Consider the following 21,994-nt stretch of genomic DNA (forward strand, 5'->3'; position numbering starts at 1 on the left):
TCTTACGTTTCTTTTTTTTTTGGCCAGGGTTACGACAAGGCCTTTCTGCCAGTGTACTGGTACGCCAACTCGAAGGGCTGGATGACTGGGACAGTGTTTGGCGATTATTTCAAGAATAAACTGCACAGGGAGCTGGAGGTGTACTGCAACAAAGAAAACATCCCCTTCAAGATCTTGTTGATTGTGGACAACGCGCCAAGTCACCCAGCATACCTGGCCGATATCAGCAACAACATCAAGATCGTGTTTTTACCGCCAAACACGACCTCGCTCATCCAGCCTTGTGACCAAGGGATAATCTCGACATTCAAGGCGTATTATCTACGTTCAACATTGGCGAACCTTGTGAAAGTGACGGAGCAACAAAACATCTCAGTCCGTGATTATTGGCGGCAGTTCACGGTAAAAGATGCTCTAACCTTCATCAAGGATTCGTGGAGTGAAGTGCCAACATCATGCTGCAATGGAGTCTGGAAAAAATTGTGTCCTCAATTCGTCCACGACTTCAAAGGATACAGCATAGACGACAATGTAGCCAAGGCCAACGTTAAAAGTCTGCGTCTAGCACAGCAAGTTGGCTTCGAGGATTTGGAAGAGGAGGACATCGACAACTTGCTTCAGTCTCACACACAAGAGCTCTCCAATGAAGATTTGTTTGACATCGAGAAAGAGAGAGTGAAAATGATGGAGGAGAAAGAGGAAGCAGCAGCAGCAGCAGCATCACCAGGACCACAGCGAGCCCTCACAGCTGCCAACTTGTCTGAGTGTATGGACTCGTTGATGCATGCAATGAGGGTCATAGAGGAGAATGATCCTAATGTCGAGAGGAGCAGCACCATCATACGACGTGTGATGGAGAACATGGCTTGCTATAATGCTATGTTAAAAGAAAAACAACAAAAGACAAAACAACAGCCGATCACAAACTTCTTCCGACAACGCACACCAAGTCAGCTAACCAGCGAATCGGAGACAGGCACCGAATCGGAGATGGACGCTCCCGATGACCCTGCCGCCCCTGCCTCACCACAAACATCACACACACACACCGAATCCGATATAGCGCGCAGTGACACGTCAGGGGGTGAAGCCTAGTTAGGAATCTACAATAGCACACAGCGAGCGGTGAGTGTTGTGTTGTTGTCAGTATGGAAACGTGTGAGAGCAACATCTCAGCTTGCGGGATGGTTTCCTGACCCATGATTTTTTTCATTGTCCAAGGGTAATTTTATTTTCATAAAAGTAAAATAAAAATGAATGTAGAAAAAAACTTGAAAGAAATTTATTCATCCTTGAATCGCAATAAGCTGCTGCTACAACAACAACAACAGCGTGCAGATCAGCAGAGGGACGCTACTTATCAAGGCGTAAAGGCCAATTAACCCGTGATCCCATATGTGGTGGTAAATCAACAACAACAAGGCAGGTCAGAGGTTATATGCTTAGCTCGTGGCTCAGCTGCAGGAAGGATTATGGTATTGGAAACACTTGTAACAGCAAAGTAGTGAGTTTAATTCCTCACATTACGCGAAATTCACATTACGCGCTGCCTTTTGGAACGCATCTAGCGCGTAAAGTGAGGACTACCTGTATATATATATATATATATATACATACATATATACACATGTATTTACCTAGTTGTATTTACCTAGTTGTATTTTACGGGAAGGGGAGCTATGCTCGTGGTGTCCCGTTTTCATATCTCGTTTTATCTAAACTATTTCTAAATTCATGTATTGTTTTTGCACACACCACTTTCTCATCTAACTTGTTCCAACTGTCTATTACTCTGTGAGGAAAGCTGTTCTTTTTCAGGTCTCTTCTATAGCTGTCTTTTTTTATTCTCTTTCCATGTCCTCTTGTATTTCTGTCGTCCCATTTTATCAGATTCTCTCTATCAGTAATTTCTATGCCTTTCATGATTCTGTAAATAGTTATCAAATCTCCTCTCTTCTTTGCTCTAGTGTCTGTAGTTCAAGTTTTGCTATTCTCTCTTCATATGATAGTTTTGAGAGTGTAGGTGCCAATTTTGTAATTGCTCTTTGTATTCTTTCAAGTTTTTTTATACATTTTTTTTGTACTTGGTGACCATATTGTTGCTGCATATTCCAATCTTGGTCTTATCAGGGTGATTAGAATTTTCTTCGCCATTTCTTCATCCAGGTATGTAAATACAACTTTGTTCTTATTAAATCATAGGTTTCTACAAAAATCTTATTTATATGTTTCTCAGGTGACATATTATTCATAACAATGACTCCCAGGTCTTTTTCATTTTCTACTTTTTTTATTCCTTCTTCTCCCAATTTATATGATCCTGTTATTCTGTTTTTACTTTTTCCAAATTCCATTATACTACACTTCTTTGTATTGAACTCCATCTCCCACTTCCTACTCCATTCCCATACTTTATTTAGATCTCTCTGTAGTGATTCACAATCTTCTTCCGTGTTCACTTTTTTCAATAGTTTTGCATCATCTGCAAAGAAGCTCATATAGCTTTCAATTCCTTCATCCATATCATTAATATATATAGCAAACATTATTGGGGCCAGAACTGTTCCTTGTGGAACACCACTTATTACTTCATCCCATTTTGAGTGTTGATCTCTTATCACTACTCTCATTTTTCTTTCTTGCAAAAAGTCTTCCATCCAATTTAGCAGTTTGCTTTGTATTCCTCCTTCAGTTTCTAATTTCTTAAGCAACTTCTTATGTGGTACTTTGTCAAAAGCTTTTTTTAGGTCTAGAAATGCACAATCAGCCCATCCATCTCTTTCTTGTATTATATCTATTAGCCTTGAATAGAAACATATTAAATTGGTGACGCATGATCGTCCTTGTCTGAATCCAAATTGTCTTGGATTTAACACGTTTTTTTCTAAATATTTTACCCATCTATTTTTGACAATTCTTTCACAAATTTTTGCTATTGTACTTGTTAGAGAGACTGGTCTATAGTTGTTAGGGTCTTCTTTATTTCCCCCTTTATATATAGGTACTATATTTGCTTTTTTCCAATCTTCTGGAACTTTACCTTCTTTCAAGGAACTGTTTATTATGCTATGTATTATGTCTGCCAGTTCATTCCTGCATTCTTTCAAAATCCAGTTTGCTATTTCATCTGGTCCATGTGATTTTCTGACATCAAGATTACTCAAGTGGTTCAATATTTCATTCTTTGTTATTTCTATTTCTTTCATAGGGGGGACTTTCTCTTTCCATTCAATCTCTTCAGGTTGTATGTTCTCCCTTGTAAACACAGATTTAAAATGTTTGTTCATAATTTCCGCCATTTCAATTTCCTCTGTGCATTCAACTCCTCCTTGTATTAATTTCTCCAAATCTTGTTTGTTTTTCAGTTTGTTTACAAATCTGTAGAATAGTTTTGGTTGATCTTTACATTTTTCTATGACATCTTTTTCATATTTTCTTTTTTCCTCTCTGCACGCTTGTACATATTCATTTCTATAACAAGTATATTTTTCCATTTTTCTGGTCTTTTGTTTTTCTTCCATTTGGCCCAGGCTTTGTCTCTTTTGTCTTTTATCTCCCTACAACTTTTATTGTACCAGCACTTTACATATTCTTTTTCTTGTTTTTGTCTTGGGACATACTTTTCTACTCCTTTTTTATAGATTTTTGTCAAAATATTCCATTTCTCTTCTACTGTTGTATCTTCTTCGTGTATTCTTTCCCAGTTTTCATTTTGGAAGAATTCTCTTATTTTATCCAAATTTGCTTTTTCATACATCTTCCTTTTCTATATTGTTCATTTCTTTTCATGTATTTTTTTTTCATTTAGTTCTGTGTGTGTGTGTGTGTATTTACCTAGTTGTATTTTACGGGAAGGGGAGCTATGCTCGTGGTGTCCCGTCTTTATATCTCATTTTATCTAAACTATTTCTAAATTCATGTATTGTTTTTGCACACACTACTTTCTCATCTAACTTGTTCCAAATGTCTATCACTCTGTGAGGAAAGCTATTCTTTTTCAGATCTCTTCTATAGCTGTCTTTCTTGATTTTCTTTCCGTGTCCTCTTGTATTTCTTTCATCCCATTTTATTAGATCCTCTCTATCAATAATTTCTATGCCTTTCATGATTCTGTAAATAGTTATCAAATCTCCTCTCTCTCTTCTTTGCTCTAGTGTCTGTAGCTCAAGTTTTGCTAGTCTCTCTTCATATGATAGTTTTGAGAGTGTTGGTGCCAATTTTGTAATTGCTCTTTGTATTCTTTCAAGTTTTGTTATACATTTTTTTTGTATTTGGTGACCACATCGTTGCTGCATATTCCAATCTTGGTCTTATCAAAGTGATTAATATTTTCATTCACCATTTCTTCATCCAGGTATGTAAATGCCACTTTGATTGTTCTTATTAAATTATAAGTTTCTCTAAAAATCTTGTTTATATGTTTGTCAGGTGACATATTATTCATAATAATGACTCCCAGGTCCTTCTCATTTTCTACTTTTTTTATTCCTTCTTCTCCCAATTTATATGATCCTTCTATTCTTTTTTTGTTTTTTCCAAATTCCATTATACTACACTTTTTGGTATTGAACTCCATCTCCCACTTCCTACTCCATTCCCATACTTTATTGAGATCACTCTGTAGTGACTCACAATCTTCTTCCGTGTTCACTTTTTTAACAGTTTTGCGTCATCTACAAAGAAGTTCATGTAACTTTCAATTTCTTTATCCATATCATTAATATATATAGCAAACATTATTGGGGCCAAAACTGTTCCTTGGGGAACACCGCTTATTACTTCATCCCAGTTAGAGTGTTTGTCTCTTATCACCACTCATTTTTCTTTCTTGCAAAAAGTCTTCCATCCATTTAAGCAGTTTGCCCTGTTTTCCTCCTTCAGTTTCTAGTTTCTTAAGTAACTTCTTATGTGGTACTTTGTCAAAAGATGTTTTTAGGTCTAGAAATGCACAATCAGCCCATCCATCTCTTTCTTGTATTAAATCTATTAGCCTTGAATAGAAACATATTAAATTGGTGATGCATGATCGTCCTTGTCTGAATCCAAACTGCCTTGGATTTAGTACGTTGTTTTTTTCTAAATACTTTACCCATCTACTTTTGATAATTCTTTCACAGATTTTTGCTATTGTACTTGTTAGAGAGACTGGTCTATAGTTTGTAGGGTCCTCTTTATTTCCTCCTTTGTATATAGGTACTATATTTGCTCTTTTCCAATCTTTTGGAACTTTTCCTTCTTTCAAGGAGTGAGTGTGTGTGTGTGTGTGTTTTCTTGTATAGGGTGTGTCCATGTCCAAATTTTTCCACACTTTTGTATATATAATATGGTGTGTGTGGAGTGGATCATCCATTCTTTAAAGTTTGTTTTGCTAAGTGAGGTCACTGAGTGGTGGTGGCAGAGTGATGTGATGGTCTGCGTTCATTTTCCCCATTAATTGCATTATTAACCATTGGTTGTATTGTTAACCATTAATTGTATTATTAATTATTGAATGTATTATTAATTTATTGTAATTAAACTGTATGTACAATATATGTAAAAACCAAATGTTAAGCCCACACACACTTTTATGAGTTTGCCACCAAATCTTAGTTGGTAATGAAGTGTGGTATCAGTAGTGTATCAATCTTCAAAATGTAAGCACGTTTTTGTAATTTTTGGTGTATGTAGTGAAAGGAGACTTGATACACAACTCAATTGTCAAGGTGTTTTTCACTGTTGCCCATAACATACCCATTGACAGGAGATAACCAATGTTTTCAATAATCATATTAGAGACCAACAACAGGTACATATGGTGGTCCTTAAAGATGGACAGTGAAACTGCCAATGTCCAAACCTCATCAGCCCCCCTCACCTCCAATAAGAGGTGCAGCCCTGAGGGGCTGACACTCAGTCTCCAGACTGGGCCCAAGATATTTCTTTATCAACTTCAATTTTATTTCTTAACATTTTTCACACCTGGGGAACTGATAAGCAGCAACTACTCCCCTTCCTATACTACTATACATCTCAGGAATTTCATCTCAAACACATTTAAACTCTTCCTCTCTTATGTTCCATGTTTCTGCCCCATAGTGCTGTTGACACAATCACTCTTTTGTACAATCTCCTCTTAGCATCCATTCCCAAATGTCTATTTCTCATTACGCTTTTTAATTCCCCCAAGGCATTTACTTGCTTCTCGCAATCCACATTCTACCTCCACATCCACTCCTCTTTCCTGCTACATTCACACCCAAGTATCTAAAGCTATCTACGTCCTCCAGCCTCTCTCCCTTAATATTTCCAGTTTCCTAAAATCCTCTCCCCTTGTCCATCTCATCACCTTACATTTACTCACATTTATCTTCAACTTCCTTCTTTTGCACACCTTCCAAAACTCCATCACTAACTTCTTTAATACCTCCTCTGATCCTGCTACAAGCACAGTGTCGTCAGCAAAACCAACTGGTTTATCTCCCACTTTTCTCCATTTTCTTTAACCATCTCCAATCCCAGCCCATTACCCCTGCATTTACCTCTAGCACCACCCCATCCATGTACAAATTGAACAGCCAATGTGACATAAACACATCCCTGGTGAAGTCCCACCTTCACCTCAAACCACTCACTCTCTCTATTTCTAATTCTAAAACAGGCTCTACTACCGGTACTCTTGTAAAAACTCTTGACTGCTTTTAACACCTTTCCTCCTATCCCATATATCTGCAACACCTCCCACAGTGCTTTCCTGTCTACCCTGTCATAAGCCTTTTCCAAATCCATAAAGGCCCAAAAAATATCATTACCTTTTCCTAAAGCTTTCTCACATATCTGCCTTACCACAAAAATCTGATCCATGCAACCCCTACCTGTCCTAAACCCACACTGTTCTCCATCAATTACTTCCTCTCTTCTCCTAATCCTTTCAATCAAAACCCTCCCATAAGCCTTCCCAACTACACTCAACAAACCGATCCCTCTCCAACTACTAAGCTCACACTTGTCCCCTTTTCCCTTGTAAAGCGTAACTTTACAGGCACTCTTCCAGTCCTCTGGAACTCTCCCCTTTTCAAACATTAAATAACCTCACCAGCCAGTCCACCATCACTGTACCTTCCTTTTTTAGACATTCTGCATGAGACCCATCTAACCCAGGTGCCTTACCGGCTCTCATCATTTTAATAACTGCTTTCACCTCATCTTTCCTTATTTTTTCTCCATTTTTCTCCTTCATAAGTGTCATTTTCTTAGTGCTTCCCAATGCAATTATCTTCCCCTCCCTATCCTCCTTCACATTTAGCAACTCCCTAAAATAACCTAAAAAGTAAAATAATAAACAAGGAGGAAGAAGACTAAAGACATCTAAGCCTAACTGCTACAGAATCTGTGATGTGTTTATGGTGTTCATGTAAATACACAAATATATTGGAAAGAATGTTTACACACCATCAGATATACAGTGGTACCTCTCCTAGTTCAGCTGTAGTATGTTCAACAGTCTTCTATTATATTCATGTTTCTATATTTGCTCTTTACTGTATACATATGCTGTTACTTGTTCATATATAATTTTTTCTACATTTATGACACATGGTACACTTCAGCAGGTATTATATCAAAGAACTACTGCATATTCATTTGAAGTCTGAAGTATCAAAGATAATACAGCCATTTTTACCCATATAACTAAAACCAACATACAAAAATAATTACTTATGAATGATCAGCTTTCAATCTGGTCATTAGTTCATGCCTACACTACCTGTACATAAACATGTAGCTACACTGGATGATCATTGCCATGTAAGTATTGATAAAGTAACTGGGACAAAATGTAGTGGCACAATTGTGAAATGTACGAAGAACCTACACTCTGAATTAAAAAGGAAACTAAAGAAGAAAGTTAAATCTCTATATTTCAGCTAATAACTATAGCCCTCTTCAGGAAAGTACAAGAGTTGTTCAAGACTTATTGTTCCTGCCCCTCCTTCATCTTAACAGTATTTGAGTCTCAAACAACTCTTGTATCTTGTACTTTCCTAAAGAGGGCTATACCTATTAGTTGAAATATAGAAGTTTAGCTTTCTTCTTAAGTTTCCTTTTTAATTCTGACTGTGGGTTCTTTATGCAGTGATAAAGTACCTTATCATAAAGATCTGCAACAAAGCAGAGGAGTCGTGCAAGAAAGGATTCATCACCCTTGTCCCCTGCTGCTGCTGTTGCGATGGCATATTGCTGTTCCAGCTTGTTGTACCGATCTTGAAGCCGCACATATTCGTCACGCAGCAATGACATGTGCTGCTGTAGTTTGAACACCTCACCTGTGAAGTGGACATCAACATAATTCAGAATATGAACTTATAGTTATGTATACTCAACCAAAATATAATAATAAAAGCATTAGATTCCATCTGAAACATACAATAGAAATGTACAATGTATACCTGTGGTAATGCATCTACTTCTTTTAATACAAATTTAATTGCATATTTCTGTAATTATGCATAACTGGAATGGGAAATTTACATTGTGCCCAACTTTTACATTGAAGCACTTTGTGTTGAAGTGCATGTGGCAATGAACAGAAAAGTAGATGTAATTATAAAGTAAAAAAAAAAAGAAAAAAAAAAAAAAAATGCTTAGTTAAAAATCTTTATGAGACACAGTTATTTAGGGATGAAAGGAATGAGGTTGTATGAAGCACTGATTGTAACCACAGCACTGCATGCAGCAGACTTGGAATATAAGCAACGAAGAATGAGAAAAATATGACGTTACAAGAATTGAATGAGACAAAATATAAGAACATAAGAATGAAAGAGACAGCAAGAGATCATAAGGCCTACACTAGGCAGTTCCATGTCCATTACCACTTGTCATCCCCATCCATAAAGTTGTCTAACCATTTCTTAAAACAACTGATAGTGCTCACTAAATGGTTACCAAGTCTATTCCATTCGTTGACCACCCTATTAGTAAACCAATTCTTTCCTATTTTCTTATTAAATCTAAATTGTCCCGTTTAAATCCATTACTATGAGTTCTGCCCTATTGTCTTAATATGATAACTTTGTTTGCGTCACCCTTGTTAAATCCTTTGATCCACTTGAACACCTCTATTAGATCACCCCGCACTCTGCATCTTCCCAGAGAGTACCTCTCTTCGTAAGGTAAATTTTTGAGCCTTTGTATCATTTTGGTCATTCTCCTCTGTACCAATTCTAGTGAATTAATGCCTATTAAATAGGACAGAGACCTAAACTGTACCGCATAGTTAAGGATGGGTCTAACATTAGAATTTCTTAATTACCTTTGTACTTCTATTCACACAGTCCAAGCAATGAAACCTAATAATCTGTTAGCTTTATTCCTGGCACTAATGCTCAGTTTCCTGGATTTAAGGTCAGGACTCATTAGAACTCTCAAGTCTCTCTCACACTCACTTTTCTCTAAAACCATGTTATCTAACCTATATCTTTTCAGGAGATATTGAAGTCCATTTGCCATTTCACGATATGAGCAATTTATTAAGATCATCTTGCAGAATCTCAACATCTCCAGATTTAATTAGCCATCCTATTTTAGTGTCATTCAAAACCTTACTAACATCATTATTAATCCCACTGTCCATGTTTTATTAATCCCACTGTCCAAGTTTTATTAATCCCACTGTCCAAGTTTTATTAATCCCACTGTTCATGTTTTATTAATCCCACTGTCCATGTTATGTACACAACGAACAATAAGGGACCCAAAACTGAGCCCTGGGGGAACTCCACTAGAAACACTCCATTTGGATTTTACACCATTGCCATGGGCTTTCCTTTTATTTAGTAGTCTCTGGTGGGGCACATTGTTGAAAACTTTGCTAAAGTCAAGGTAACATTACTATCATTGTTATCTGATACCTTACATATTTTAGTGAAAAAAAAAAAGATTAGTCACCCATGACTTACCCTTGGAGAAACTATGCTGTGAGTCACGAATCAAATTATGTCTCTCGATGTGATCTCCGAGTCTATTATGGATTCAAGCATTTTGCATATAACCAATGTCAAACTGATTGGCCTGTAGTTGCATATAGAGGTTTATCTTCCTTTTTAAAAACAGCAACAATGTTTGCCTGCCCCAAGGTAATAGGCACAAAACCGGTGTCTACTAACTTGTTAAACATTTCTGTTAAGTGGTTGTAGATTTCAATTTACACTCTTTACGCACTCTCAGAAAAAATTCATCTGGACCCAGGGATTTTGTAGCTTTAAGTCTTTCAATCCGTTTGACTACTTCTACCTTACTAATACTGATATTAGTCTACTTTCTTCATCCCCACTGAAAATCGGGTTGCAATCAGGTACCTTATCTAACCTCTCATTAGTAAACACAGAGAAAATATTTGTTAAACACCTCCCTAACTTTTTCCTCCGATTCTATCATGACATCTTCATCATTCTTAATTGGACCTATCCTTCCCTTATTTCTTGCTCTGTAGAGATAAAAGAACCCCTTTGGGTTGGATCTCACTTGTCTGGCAACTTTAATTTCACAGTTACGTTTTGCTGTGTGCATTCTTTTTAACCAGTCTTGCCATATTATCATATTTGGATCTAGGGTATTTTTCCCCATTTTTCTATCCTCGCATAAAGTCCTCTTTTCATTCTGATCTTGTATTTCAGCTTGTCAACCATGGAAGTATTACTAATCTTCCATATTGACTTGAGAATAAATTTATTTTGTGCATTTAAAATTAAAGCTCTTAGGTTACTCTACATTTCATCCAGATCGCTGACCAGGCTGTTGACCTTGTGCTTGTAAGTGACCTGACCCAAGGCATATTACCCTCCATGCCCCAACACCTGACTGTGCTAATGATATCCAGACTGACCCCATCACAGCCACCTGGGTTGGTCTCATAAGTGACCAAATGTCTTAAGTGCTTTCTCATCTTATCAAAATTGGCTCTCCTGAAGTTCAGTACTAGAATGTTATTTGTACTATTTAACTTCCCAAATAATATTAAATCTTATTTCTTGATGATCGCTAGAGCCTAGACTATCTCCTACTTTTACATTTCTCATTAGGTGCTCATTATTAGTTAAAAGTACATAGTGTTCTCTCATCTCATAAGATCGGTAATCATTTGTTTTAGGAAATTATCCTGCACCACATCTAAGAATTTTTACATTTCATGATCTACTAAAATTTCCTAGTCAATGTTTCTATAATTAAAATCTCCCATGATCACAATATTTTTGTACTGGTATGCCTAGCAAATTTCATAAATCAGATGGAAAGCAAGGTGTAAGATTGTGCTGAAGTGGTCTGACCATATGGAAAGAATAAGCATGACTAGCAAAGAGTGTGGAAAGTAGAAGCACATGGAGTGAACTATATACAACCTAAGTACAGAGGTTCTATTCCCCTGGAAGCATGGGAAAATCATCTCTATTCCCAAACCTAACAAAAACCCAACAGTTCCAGCATCACACTTCTCATACTACAACTCGTCACACCACATATCCCACTTGCCTCATGGCTCTGTCCTATCCCCCACACTCTTTAACCTATATGTGCACGATATACCCACACCCCACATGTACAAATCTCCATTATGCAGATCCCATAACAAGTACATGCACACTAGGGATACAACTTTTTCAGATTTAAAAGCCTGTAGTGGCAATGAACTTTTGCCTAAAATTCACAAAAATGCCTTTCTTTATGTCAAATTGTGAAAAAAATTCACACACCTAAGGAGATTTTCTTTTAGGCTGAAATAATAAAAGAAAATTCTGCAGTTTACGAAAGTATTTATTTGCAAATGAATATAACATACAGTAAACTTTAAAAATGCTTTTAAGTTTGTGAGTTACTGTTTATAAACTTGCTGTTGAGATATTTGTCAGTTTTGCACGTGCTACAAAGCTCTTCCATCAGCTTCACAGCTCGCTCAGCCACCATATTTAAGTGAGGCACATCAAGCACTGATCATTCCTTTATCCAGTGGATGGAAAAACATTTTAAAGCTTTGGGACACTTCAATTTAGAGATAGCAGCATGTAGCTCATTGTATCTTCTAAATAGTGTTGATCTGAGAACCATGCCTTTGGCCATGTAGCTGTGATGAAGTCACAAGTAGCTTTCAGCTGATCCCTCCATTTTGGAAGGGTAAAAAACCAATCAATCCAAAGATTCCACCTGGCACTATGAAGGGAGGGCAGCTTCCGCCATTTCATACAAGGCCATTTTCCCTCCATGTGGTAGTACTTATATATTTCACAGAGTTCAAAAAGAAAATTGGAGTCTTCTCTCCATCCAGGGTTTTCGCGTGTTGACATCATTTCTATACCAGAATAGCTTTTTTGTAAGTTCTCATAGCCTGCCAAAACATCAATGAAATAATAGCTCATGCTGGGTGACCATGATTTTGTTGAGAAAAAGGAATCCATCATGTGCCATAGAACCAAGTCGAGAATATGATGTTGGCATCCAATAAACTGAGACTCTTCTAGTCCCTTTTGTCCAAATTGTCTCCAAAGCCTAACAACAATGCCATTATGGTGGCTTGTATTGACTGCTGTGGTGTCAGAAATAATCATTTTGACACTCCTCCATGTCCTCAGCTGATCCGCTTTCACAAGCCAAAATACCGTGGTGAACAGTTCTTGCAGAATTCTTTACAAAGACCACTTGATATTCTTTACTGTCAATTCTCTTCCCACCAAAATGCAAACAAAATTACTCTTCAATAATTTCTTTCAGCCGGTTCTTGACTCTTTCTGCATCCTTGATCACTTGACGCCAAATTCCAGTTTGTGACAGTGTGGGGATATCTATTCCTTCTTTAGCCAAGTTTTGATGAACATTTAATGCTTTTCTTGTTGACAAGGACACTTTTGATACCAGCTTGGCAGCAGATTTTGTTGTATGATACTTTCGCTTCATGAAAGGAAACTTCTGCAACATCAGAACCAGTGATGTTATTTTCTTCTTCACTACAACTACTCAACTTTTGCACTTGAGTTATTGACAGTTCTGATGAATTTCTTGGCTGTTTCGAAAGGTGGATCGTAGAGACAGGAGCCACTTTCTCAGTTGTGTATCACACTCAGCCTCCCAATTCTATTTGTTTTCTGTAAAGTTCTTTGTCTTCACTTTCAAATTCTTCATTTTGCTGCTTTCTATATTTTTCAAACACTTTTACTATCTTGTCAACCTTTACTGAAACTTGCTGCTTAGAAAGAAAAGGGGAGCTAAGTTTCTCCTAAAGCTTCATCATACAACCCAAAAAAATCTACCAACAATATCCCTACTCAAAGGAATTTTGCACATGATCTCCTCTTTCATTCCTGATATGCTTGGATGGCATTTTGTAGTTGTTGTCAAATTCCGTGTCCATTTCTTTCCAGCTGATTCCACCACTGATTTGGATGGTTTACTTTTAAAAGACAACACCCAAATCATACACAAATACTCTATTCTCTACCTCCACAAGCATATCCATAATCATATCACTCACTGCTCCAGCAACAGCCAGAAAGACAACACACTAGTGCATGCCAGACCCCCTGACCTCTATCCCTCTGAATCCTTTCTCCTCCAAGAGGACAGAATCCACCTGGCCAGGCTGTGATGTGGCCACCATCCAGCCCTTCTAAGTTACCTGAGCCAGCTGGATGAACACATTGCAGATAACTGTCCAGGATGTAACATTTCAGCCCATACTGTTAAACACATTAAGGAAGACTGCATTGTACACAATTACACATGCCAACAACATTATACTCTATAAGGGATTTATGGGAAAACCCCATTTCAGCCATGGCATTCCCCAGGGAAATGGGATGCTCCACCAAGCAAAAAATCCATCATATCCAGAGATGTCCCAAGAGAATGGAAGCTAGCTAACGTTACTCCCATATTCAAAAAAGGTGACAAAAAGAAACCAAATAACTATAGGCCTATAAGTTTGACTTCAATCGTAGGAAAAATAATGGAAACTATCATCAGAGATGCTATCGAACATCATTTAGAAAGTAACCGTTTGATAATTGATAGCCAGCATGGTTTCAGACGGAAACGTTCTTGCGTGACTAACTCGAATTCTACAACACAGTTATCTCGAATTATGACAAAAGAAACAATATAGATTTAATATATCTAGACTTTGCAAAAGCTTTTGATACCGTCCCACACGAAAGACTACTTACTAAATTAGCTTTGCATGGAATAAATGGTAGCCTATTAGGTTGGACTAGTAATTGGTTGAATGGTCGAAAACAGAGAGTTGTTTTAAATGGAAAAACTTCTGGATGGAAAAATGTTGCAAGTGGAGTTCCTCAGGGTTCCGTTCTTGGGCCACTTCTATTCATAGTATATATAAATGATATAGACCATGGACTAAAATCTACTGTTTCCAAATTTGCTGATGATACAAAACTGTGCGGAGTGGCAAATGATCACTCAAACCAAATAGATATTCAAGAAGATTTAGATCAATTACAGCAATGGTCTGAAAAGTGACTAATGAAATTTAACACAAGTAAATGCAAGGTTATGCACATAGGTAAAAATAACAGTAAGTACGATTACAAGCTATTTGGAAATTCGTTAACAAAAGTGGATAGTGAAAAAGATCTCGGCGTAATTATCAGTAACGACCTCAAATCATCCAAGCAGTGTATTTCAGCCTCTGAGAAAGCAAATAAGATTCTGGGACTGATTGCGCGATCTTTTGATTTCAAAAGTCCATCACTCATTAACAAGCTATATAAATCGTTAGTTCATCCACATTTGGAATATGCTGTTTCCGTATGGTCACCGAATCTCATTAAAGACATTGACAGACTGGAAAAAGTACAACGGCGAGCCACAAAACTGATTCCAAATATCAAAAATAAATCATACGAAAATCGACTAAAGCACATGAATCTGTTTTCCCTAAAAAAGCGTAGACTCAGAGGTGACTTGATACAGGTCTTTAAGATTTTAAAGGGAATTGACAACATCAAAAGTGACCAAATTTTCACATTGAATGAGAATCAGACAAGAAACAATGGTCTCAAACTGTCCGGAAATAGATTCAATTTGGAAGTAGGCAGAAACAACTTTGCCAACCGTGTAGTTAATGAATGGAATAAACTTCCTGCACAGGTAGTGCAATGTAGTTCAGTTCGAAGCTTTAAGATGCTGTAATGATTATAGTTTATCTTATATTATTTGTTTTTGTTTTGTTATCATTTGTCTGTCTGATTTTCATTTATTATTAGTTATATGTCAATTTATTATTATTTACTATTTACCTGTTTGTTTATTATTTTAAACTATACCTATGCATTTATTTATGTATTTTATTTGTTATTTACATTATTATAGTTTTTATTTATTATTCTATTATTATGATTTTTTTTTTTTGCATCCGACCTAGATATGGATCAAAAGGTCTCCTGTCGGCATGCTCCGCCTTTGTAATCCTTTGTAATCTAGGAAATGTTATCGGTATTATTTTAGTTGTGCACACCTACACGATACAGAATTAGAAAATTAAATATTAATTTTGTAAATTATAATACACAAATGTAATATGCAATTTTCTTGGCATAAATAAAAAACAAAAAACCTTGCTACAAGCAAATTTACTAACAAACGAAGCTGCTAGAATACAGTTTAGATGTCATGCCAGTCCAGTCACTAACAGAATATGGCTTTCATGTTGTGGACTGGGTGTTCTCCAACTCCAGGTGACATTAATAAGCACTGCTACAAAGACATAGGGCTTCCTTGGACTTTATGAGAGATCACGGGGTTCTGCTGCTGTCTGTTAATTGCCCGAGGTACAATAATCAGGCTGTCAGCATCTGTGACAACGCCAATGACCCAGATGATCTTTAGAATTTGAGGTACCAAATTACTAAATATTGGTTAGGTTATGTAGGTTAGTTAGGTTAGTTAGGTTAGGTTAGAATAGACTAATTTATCATCCCTTCATTTCTTCGACTTTGGCATCTATCAAAACAAACATGGCATATCATTTAACCGCAGTGACTTCATTCATTAGTAAATAGGTTTTGGCAACTTTTTTGTTTTTTATTTCCACCAAGAAAATCGCATATTATGTTGATCTATCATAAGTTACAAAATTAATACCAGTAATTAATTTCTATTGCTATATCGCATAGGTGTGCACAACTAAAAATTTACCATGTCATCATCGCCATCATTCCCCTTATTAGGGAGGTAGCCAGCCAAGGCATGCACTCACCCCTTACACATTCCACCACCATTCATCACCAATTTGTTTCCCTCTTATCTTAGCTACTTTTGGATGAGGGATAATACATCACTCTCCACTGCCCAAGTCAGAGGCAATGTGGCAAGACGTCTAACCTGAGCAGTGGGCAGGGGAAAGAAATGACCCTTCATCCACAAGGAGCTGAAATGCAGTGTAAATAATTAATGTACAGTAGATTGTTCTCATGTTGGTGGGGGAGGGGCTTTTAGGTCTATTCACTAAGAAGTGCATGGTGAAGAAGCATTGCAACAGAGTTTTGAAATGTTGCTCCTAACATGTTATTGTTGTTTGGTTATAATTACTATCATTATTCATTCCACATCTGGGTTACCTTCCTTGGGGCAGCTATCCAGCCTTGTTAGGTTTGGATGATTAATTTTAGCCTAAACTTGTTTGAGATATATTACTTAAGAGATATGGTGAGGGTTACAAGGATTACATTATTCTGTTTGTGCCCTGATGGTCTAACTATTGGGGATGTTACTTCAACCCAATTATTTTGTTAGTGCCATGAGTGCCAAATCTGACAAGTGTATCACATCAACATAGTCTAACATTCTGTTAATGCCAAGGTTGCTTAATCTGATAAGTGTCTCATATCAACATGGCTTATTACTTTATTTTGGTCAAAATGACCTAGTCTAATACATTGCCAGGTATTAATAAGTATGTTCGATCTGCCTAAGTACTAAAACGTTGTTATTGCTGGACTCTTGATGTGCAGATGGGGGCTCTGGCCCCCACCAGCTATGATTACCATGTATGGAGAGAAATATGGACCCTTCCTCCATATGGAGCATGGATGGGATGGACAACAAATGGTTTATGTATGGCACTATGGGTATGGGATGAATGAAGGGTAGGCGTGTACTTTGACATGGCCACCCCCTTAAAAGGAGAAACTTTTAGTATTTGTATGTAATTATGTTTTTTTTTTCTAATCCCCTCCCTATGCAGTTGCTTAGTCATGTAGGCTGCTACTGAGCTGTGCTGCTCTCTAATCTCACAAGGTAACCATTGGACCTACACTACCTGCTGTGTAGTGTGTAACCTAGTGCATCTGGAGATCTCCTGCCACCATTGTCTAACATCTTTGCCTGAGGACCTTTGGTTATTAGTTAGAAAAATTTGTATCATTAAGTGGTGGGAGGAAAATCTGATAGTGACTGAATATGCCTTCAATCTCAATCTTTGCCTCATTCTAGACAACTCCCAGATCTGAGCAGGTCCCAAGAAGCACCATGTGGAAGTAGTGACTAAAATGAGGCAGCAGTGTATCTTTTTCCAGATAATCTGTCCCCATCTCTTGTGCTGAGATCCTGCTGTCCTCTTCTGCTTCTAGTATAGAGATAAGATGAAGAAGGTTGCAGGATCTCAAAACAAGGTTCATGACACATATGGGATATTTAGAGAACCCTCACACCTTTTCAAACCTTTCTTCAACCACTTTATCATTGTTTTTTGTTGTTGTATTACCAACATAATGACATTCATTTTGATATACATCAAAACCATGTAACACTTTTGGAATCACAAACAGCATATGGCTCAGAAAGTAAAATGAAAACATTTACTTACATCGAGTCTTGACACAATATATGTAATTTTGAATTTTTGAATGTAAACAATGTTTTGATAATTGGTTATACAGTATTATAATTATAATCATATTTATGTATACATACAAGTACACGTAGCGAAACTGACAAGTGTTATGTCTTGCACATGATTTGCATGATCAATATCAACTTCCATGTGTTTGTGAGTATCCATTCATAAAACTCACTAACAATTGTCAAAACAAACAAATGAAAATTGTATGGTTGAAATTTAATCAAAATCCCAGTTTTTTGACTCACTTTCTTTACATATCACTCGGCCACTTGAAACATTTTTTTCTTAACTTTTGCACAAACCTTCCCTCCCAGTATCTCCTATTATAATTTACTAGAGTTAGTTTGTTTACTAATACCATACCGTCCTTTGCCATGGGGATTTAACTCCTGTCACGGGACGCCCATAATAAATATCGTCTGACTCTTGTTGATGATTGTTACAAATGAAAAGCGCTGGATGTGTAGCGCAAAATGACTAATGACGAATAGATTTTTCAAACCTCAAGATTTAAATTGATGTTACATTTTAAGTTATCTAATACGTAGAAAATATTAAGAATTATATTGTATGCCTTATCAGAGATAAATGTATATTGAAAATAATAATTTCACAGGACAGACTCAACAAATATTCTGTTGTAATCGGAGTTTGTTGCCGCCCCCCAGGAAGGGAGGCCTTTTCATGCAAGTCTTGCCAACTTAATTTTAATGTTCTCGTCACAGTGTAGTATCAGAATGACTTCTACCATCATATCAATTAATGAATGGGCGAGATGTATATTACGCCTTCATAAAATCATATTCAATCAAAAGCACACGTATGAGGATGACAGTTCGTCAGTTATATTTATGCAATGGTGTGGAAAATCCTATGTTAAGTCAGATTATTATGATTACTAATCGCTGCCACCATCCCAAACCCCCAGTATATATATATACTTTAGATCGCGTGTTGGACTCGTGATCGACAGCTATTTCCCTCCCGGAAGAGAGCTCAGAGCTCGTATGACCGATCTATGGGTAATGCTATGACCTTACACACACACCCAATTCCCCGCCCACGAGAGTCGGAGTAACGACCCGAAGCGCAGCGATACAGAAATAATTTCGGCCCTGGGCAGAATTCGAACCAGGTACTGCTGCACCTCCGTACTGGTATCCAGTACTCTATCAACCAAGCCACCGAGTCGTGTGTGTGTGTGTGTGTGTGTGTGTGTGTGTGTGTGTGTGTGTGTGTGTGTGTGTGTGTGTGTGTGTGTGTGTGTGTGTGTGTGTGTGTGTGTTTTTACCTAGTTGTATTTTGCGGGAAGGGGAGCGATGCTCGTGGTGTCCCGCCTTTGTATCTCGCAGTGTCTAGTTTGATTTTAAACTCATGAATGGTTTTTACGTATACTATTTCATTATCCAGTTTGCTCCAAGTGTCCACTACTCTATGTGGAAAACTGTTTTTCTTCAGTTCTCTTCTATAGCTATGTTTTTTTTTTCTTTCCATGTCCTCTTGTGTTTCTCTTGTCCCAGTTTAGTAAGTCCTCTCTATCGAGTATGTCTGTGCCTTTCATGATTCTGTAGATGGTCAGTAGGTCACCTCTCTCTCTTCTTTGCTCCAGCGTCGGTAACTCCAGTTTAGCCAATCTCTCCTCATATGATAGGTTTGCAAGTGCAGGTGCCATTTTTGTTGCTGCTCTCTAGATTCTTTCTATTTTCTTTATATTCTTTTGGGTACTGGGTGACCACAATGTCGCCGCATCCTCTAGTCTAGGCCTTATCAATGTAACCAATATATATATTTTTTTTATCATGTCTTCGTCCAAGTATGCAAATGCCACTTTTATTTATCTTAGCAAGTTATAAGCCTCCCCGACAATTTTGTTAATCTGTTTATCATAGGACAAGTCGTTTGTGATAATTACTCCCAAATCTTTTTCGGATCCTACCTTCTTGGTTCCAATTGTATATTTTCCTGATATTCTGTTTTTGCTTTTTCCAAACTCCATTATGCTACACTTCTTAGTATTAAAGTCCACTTCCCATTTCTGACTCCAGTTCCATACCTTATTCAGGTCTTCCTGCAGTGCTTCACAGTCCTTAACAGTTTCTACTTTCCTTAACAGTTTGGCGTCGTCTGCAAAGAAGCTCATGTAACATTTCACATCCTCGTCCATGTCATTCACATAAATAGCAAACATTATTGGTGCCAATACAGATCCTTGCGATACTCCACTGATCATCTCTTTCCAATCTGAATATTTTTCTCTGAGCACTACTCTCATCTTTCTACCAGTCAGGAAGTCCTCCATCCATTTTAGTAGGTTCCTTTGTATTCCTCCTATGTGTTCCATTTTTTTTCTTTTTTCTGTGTGGTACTTTGTCAAAAGCTTTTTGCAAGTCTAGGAAGGCACAATCAGCCTATCCATTTCTTTCTTGCACTATGTCTATTAGTCTTGAGTAGAAGCATATTAAGTTTGTGGTGCATGATCTTCCTTGTCTGAACCCAAATTGTCTTGCGTTTATCATGTTGTTGTCTTCCAGATGTTTTACCCATCTATTCTTGATGATTTTCTCACAAATTTTGGCTATAGTGCTTGTTAGTGATACTGGCCTATACTTGGTGGGTTATTCCTTGTTTCCTCCTTTATATATTGGTACAATGTTAGCATTTTCCAATCTTTAGGTATCTTTCCTTCTTTGAGTGAGCTATTTATTATGTTGTGTATTTTGTCCGTTAGTTCTTCTTTGCATTCCTTTAGAATCCAGTTTGCAACACCATCCGGGCCATGTGATTTTCTGACGTCAAGGTTGGATAGGTGTTCTGATATTTCTTTTTATGTTGTAAACTCGCTCATGTGGGGAGATTGCTTGTTATTATCTTCGTCCCAATTTTGTATTTTCTCTCTGGTGAATACATATTTAAAGTGATTGTTCATGACTTCGGCCATTTCTAATTCGTCTGTGTATTCTATATTTACTTGGCGTAGTTTCACCGTTTCCTGTTTGTTTTTAAGGGGACCCCCCGCCCAAAAAAATTTTTTCTGAAGGATCTTGCTGATTTTTTCTGTGTGATATCTAGGTCTAAGGAAACCTTCACAGCATGAGTTTTATTCAGATCTGACGAGTAGTTTTTTATTTTTTAATAAAAAACGTAAAAAATGCCATATTTTTGGGCTTCTTCAAATCCTATCTCCTCTTCCAATTTTTATTCGATGTCTTTCATTTTATAGCAAAAGAATCTTCTACATATATAAAAAAACAAAATAGAAAGCTTTTTTTAATATCTTTGTTTAACGCCGAGGAAAAAATATATAAAAAAGTTATCGAAAAAAAGCAAAAGTTTTACTTTGACACGTTATTAAAAAATTATTTAACATATGCAAAAAAAAAACTATTTTATTTTTTGTCATTTATCTAGCTATTAATAGAGACCTCATATGCAAAAATCGGTTGAAAATTGAGGGAGGAGATAGATTTTGAGTATCAAAAACTTACATTTTTCAGAAATGAGTGTTAAAGTTTTTTTTTTTTTCCTTAGTTTGACTAAATTTTACATTGGACCTCCTAAGACCCATTGAAAACAGGTTCCATTGTATTTTCATGATGATTTTGCATCTTTCAAGTAACTCAGGCACTTTGTACCCTCACTCAAAGTGAGGGTCTCATAAGCCGCCACCTCACTCTTTGTCGCAAAGTTTGAGTTCTTGGTCTAGAATGACCCAGCAAGGTAGTCTGATTGCTGGGATTCAGCTCTCTTTCTTTTCTTGGGTTTCCTTTCTGGTGTTGGAACAGGCTCTTGCTGCATCAGGGACATCACTGTGAGGTTTGAGGCTCTAAACCCAAGGTGTTGCAACAAGGAGGCATCCTTGTAGCCACTTGTTAGCAAACAGTTGTTTGCATAGAGAAAACTTGTCTGATATAGGTGTAGAGGACAGAGGATCAGGTGCTGAGGATGTGGATGTAGATGGAAGGGAGAGAGCTGCTGGAGGGAGTACTAGTGGTGGTGGCGGAGGTGGTAATAACAAAGTTGATGCTGGGGTTCTTTCTTTCTCCCCTTGAGTTGCTAATGTAGACGTTCTTATCTTCTGCAAGTGTGCCTTTTGTTTGGATAGCTTAG

The 21,994-nt window shown here is 37.2% G+C and overlaps 1 protein-coding gene across 2 annotated transcripts in view; it reads right to left on the reverse strand.

Annotated features, from left to right (window-relative positions):
• LOC143038619 (rabankyrin-5) overlaps positions 1-21,994 on the reverse strand; it is a 107,326-nt gene that overhangs the window by 67,053 nt on the left and 18,279 nt on the right. The window contains exons 1-2 of one of the 2 annotated variants that reach the window (XM_076208087.1): positions 18,251-18,373; positions 8,128-8,306 (exon numbers count right to left, since the gene is read on the reverse strand). In XM_076208087.1, the coding sequence (XP_076064202.1) occupies positions 8,128-8,306; positions 18,251-18,263 (192 nt within the window). In that variant the 5' untranslated portion in view covers positions 18,264-18,373. Of the gene's footprint in view, positions 1-8,127; positions 8,307-18,250; positions 18,374-21,994 lie in introns of those variants that run through there. The other variant, XM_076208078.1, reaches the window with a different exon arrangement.

The sequence above is a fragment of the Oratosquilla oratoria genome, chromosome 2, assembly GCF_046742065.1.
Source record: "Oratosquilla oratoria isolate Oo_2021 chromosome 2, ASM4674206v1, whole genome shotgun sequence".
Classification (NCBI taxonomy): domain Eukaryota; kingdom Metazoa; phylum Arthropoda; class Malacostraca; order Stomatopoda; family Squillidae; genus Oratosquilla; species Oratosquilla oratoria.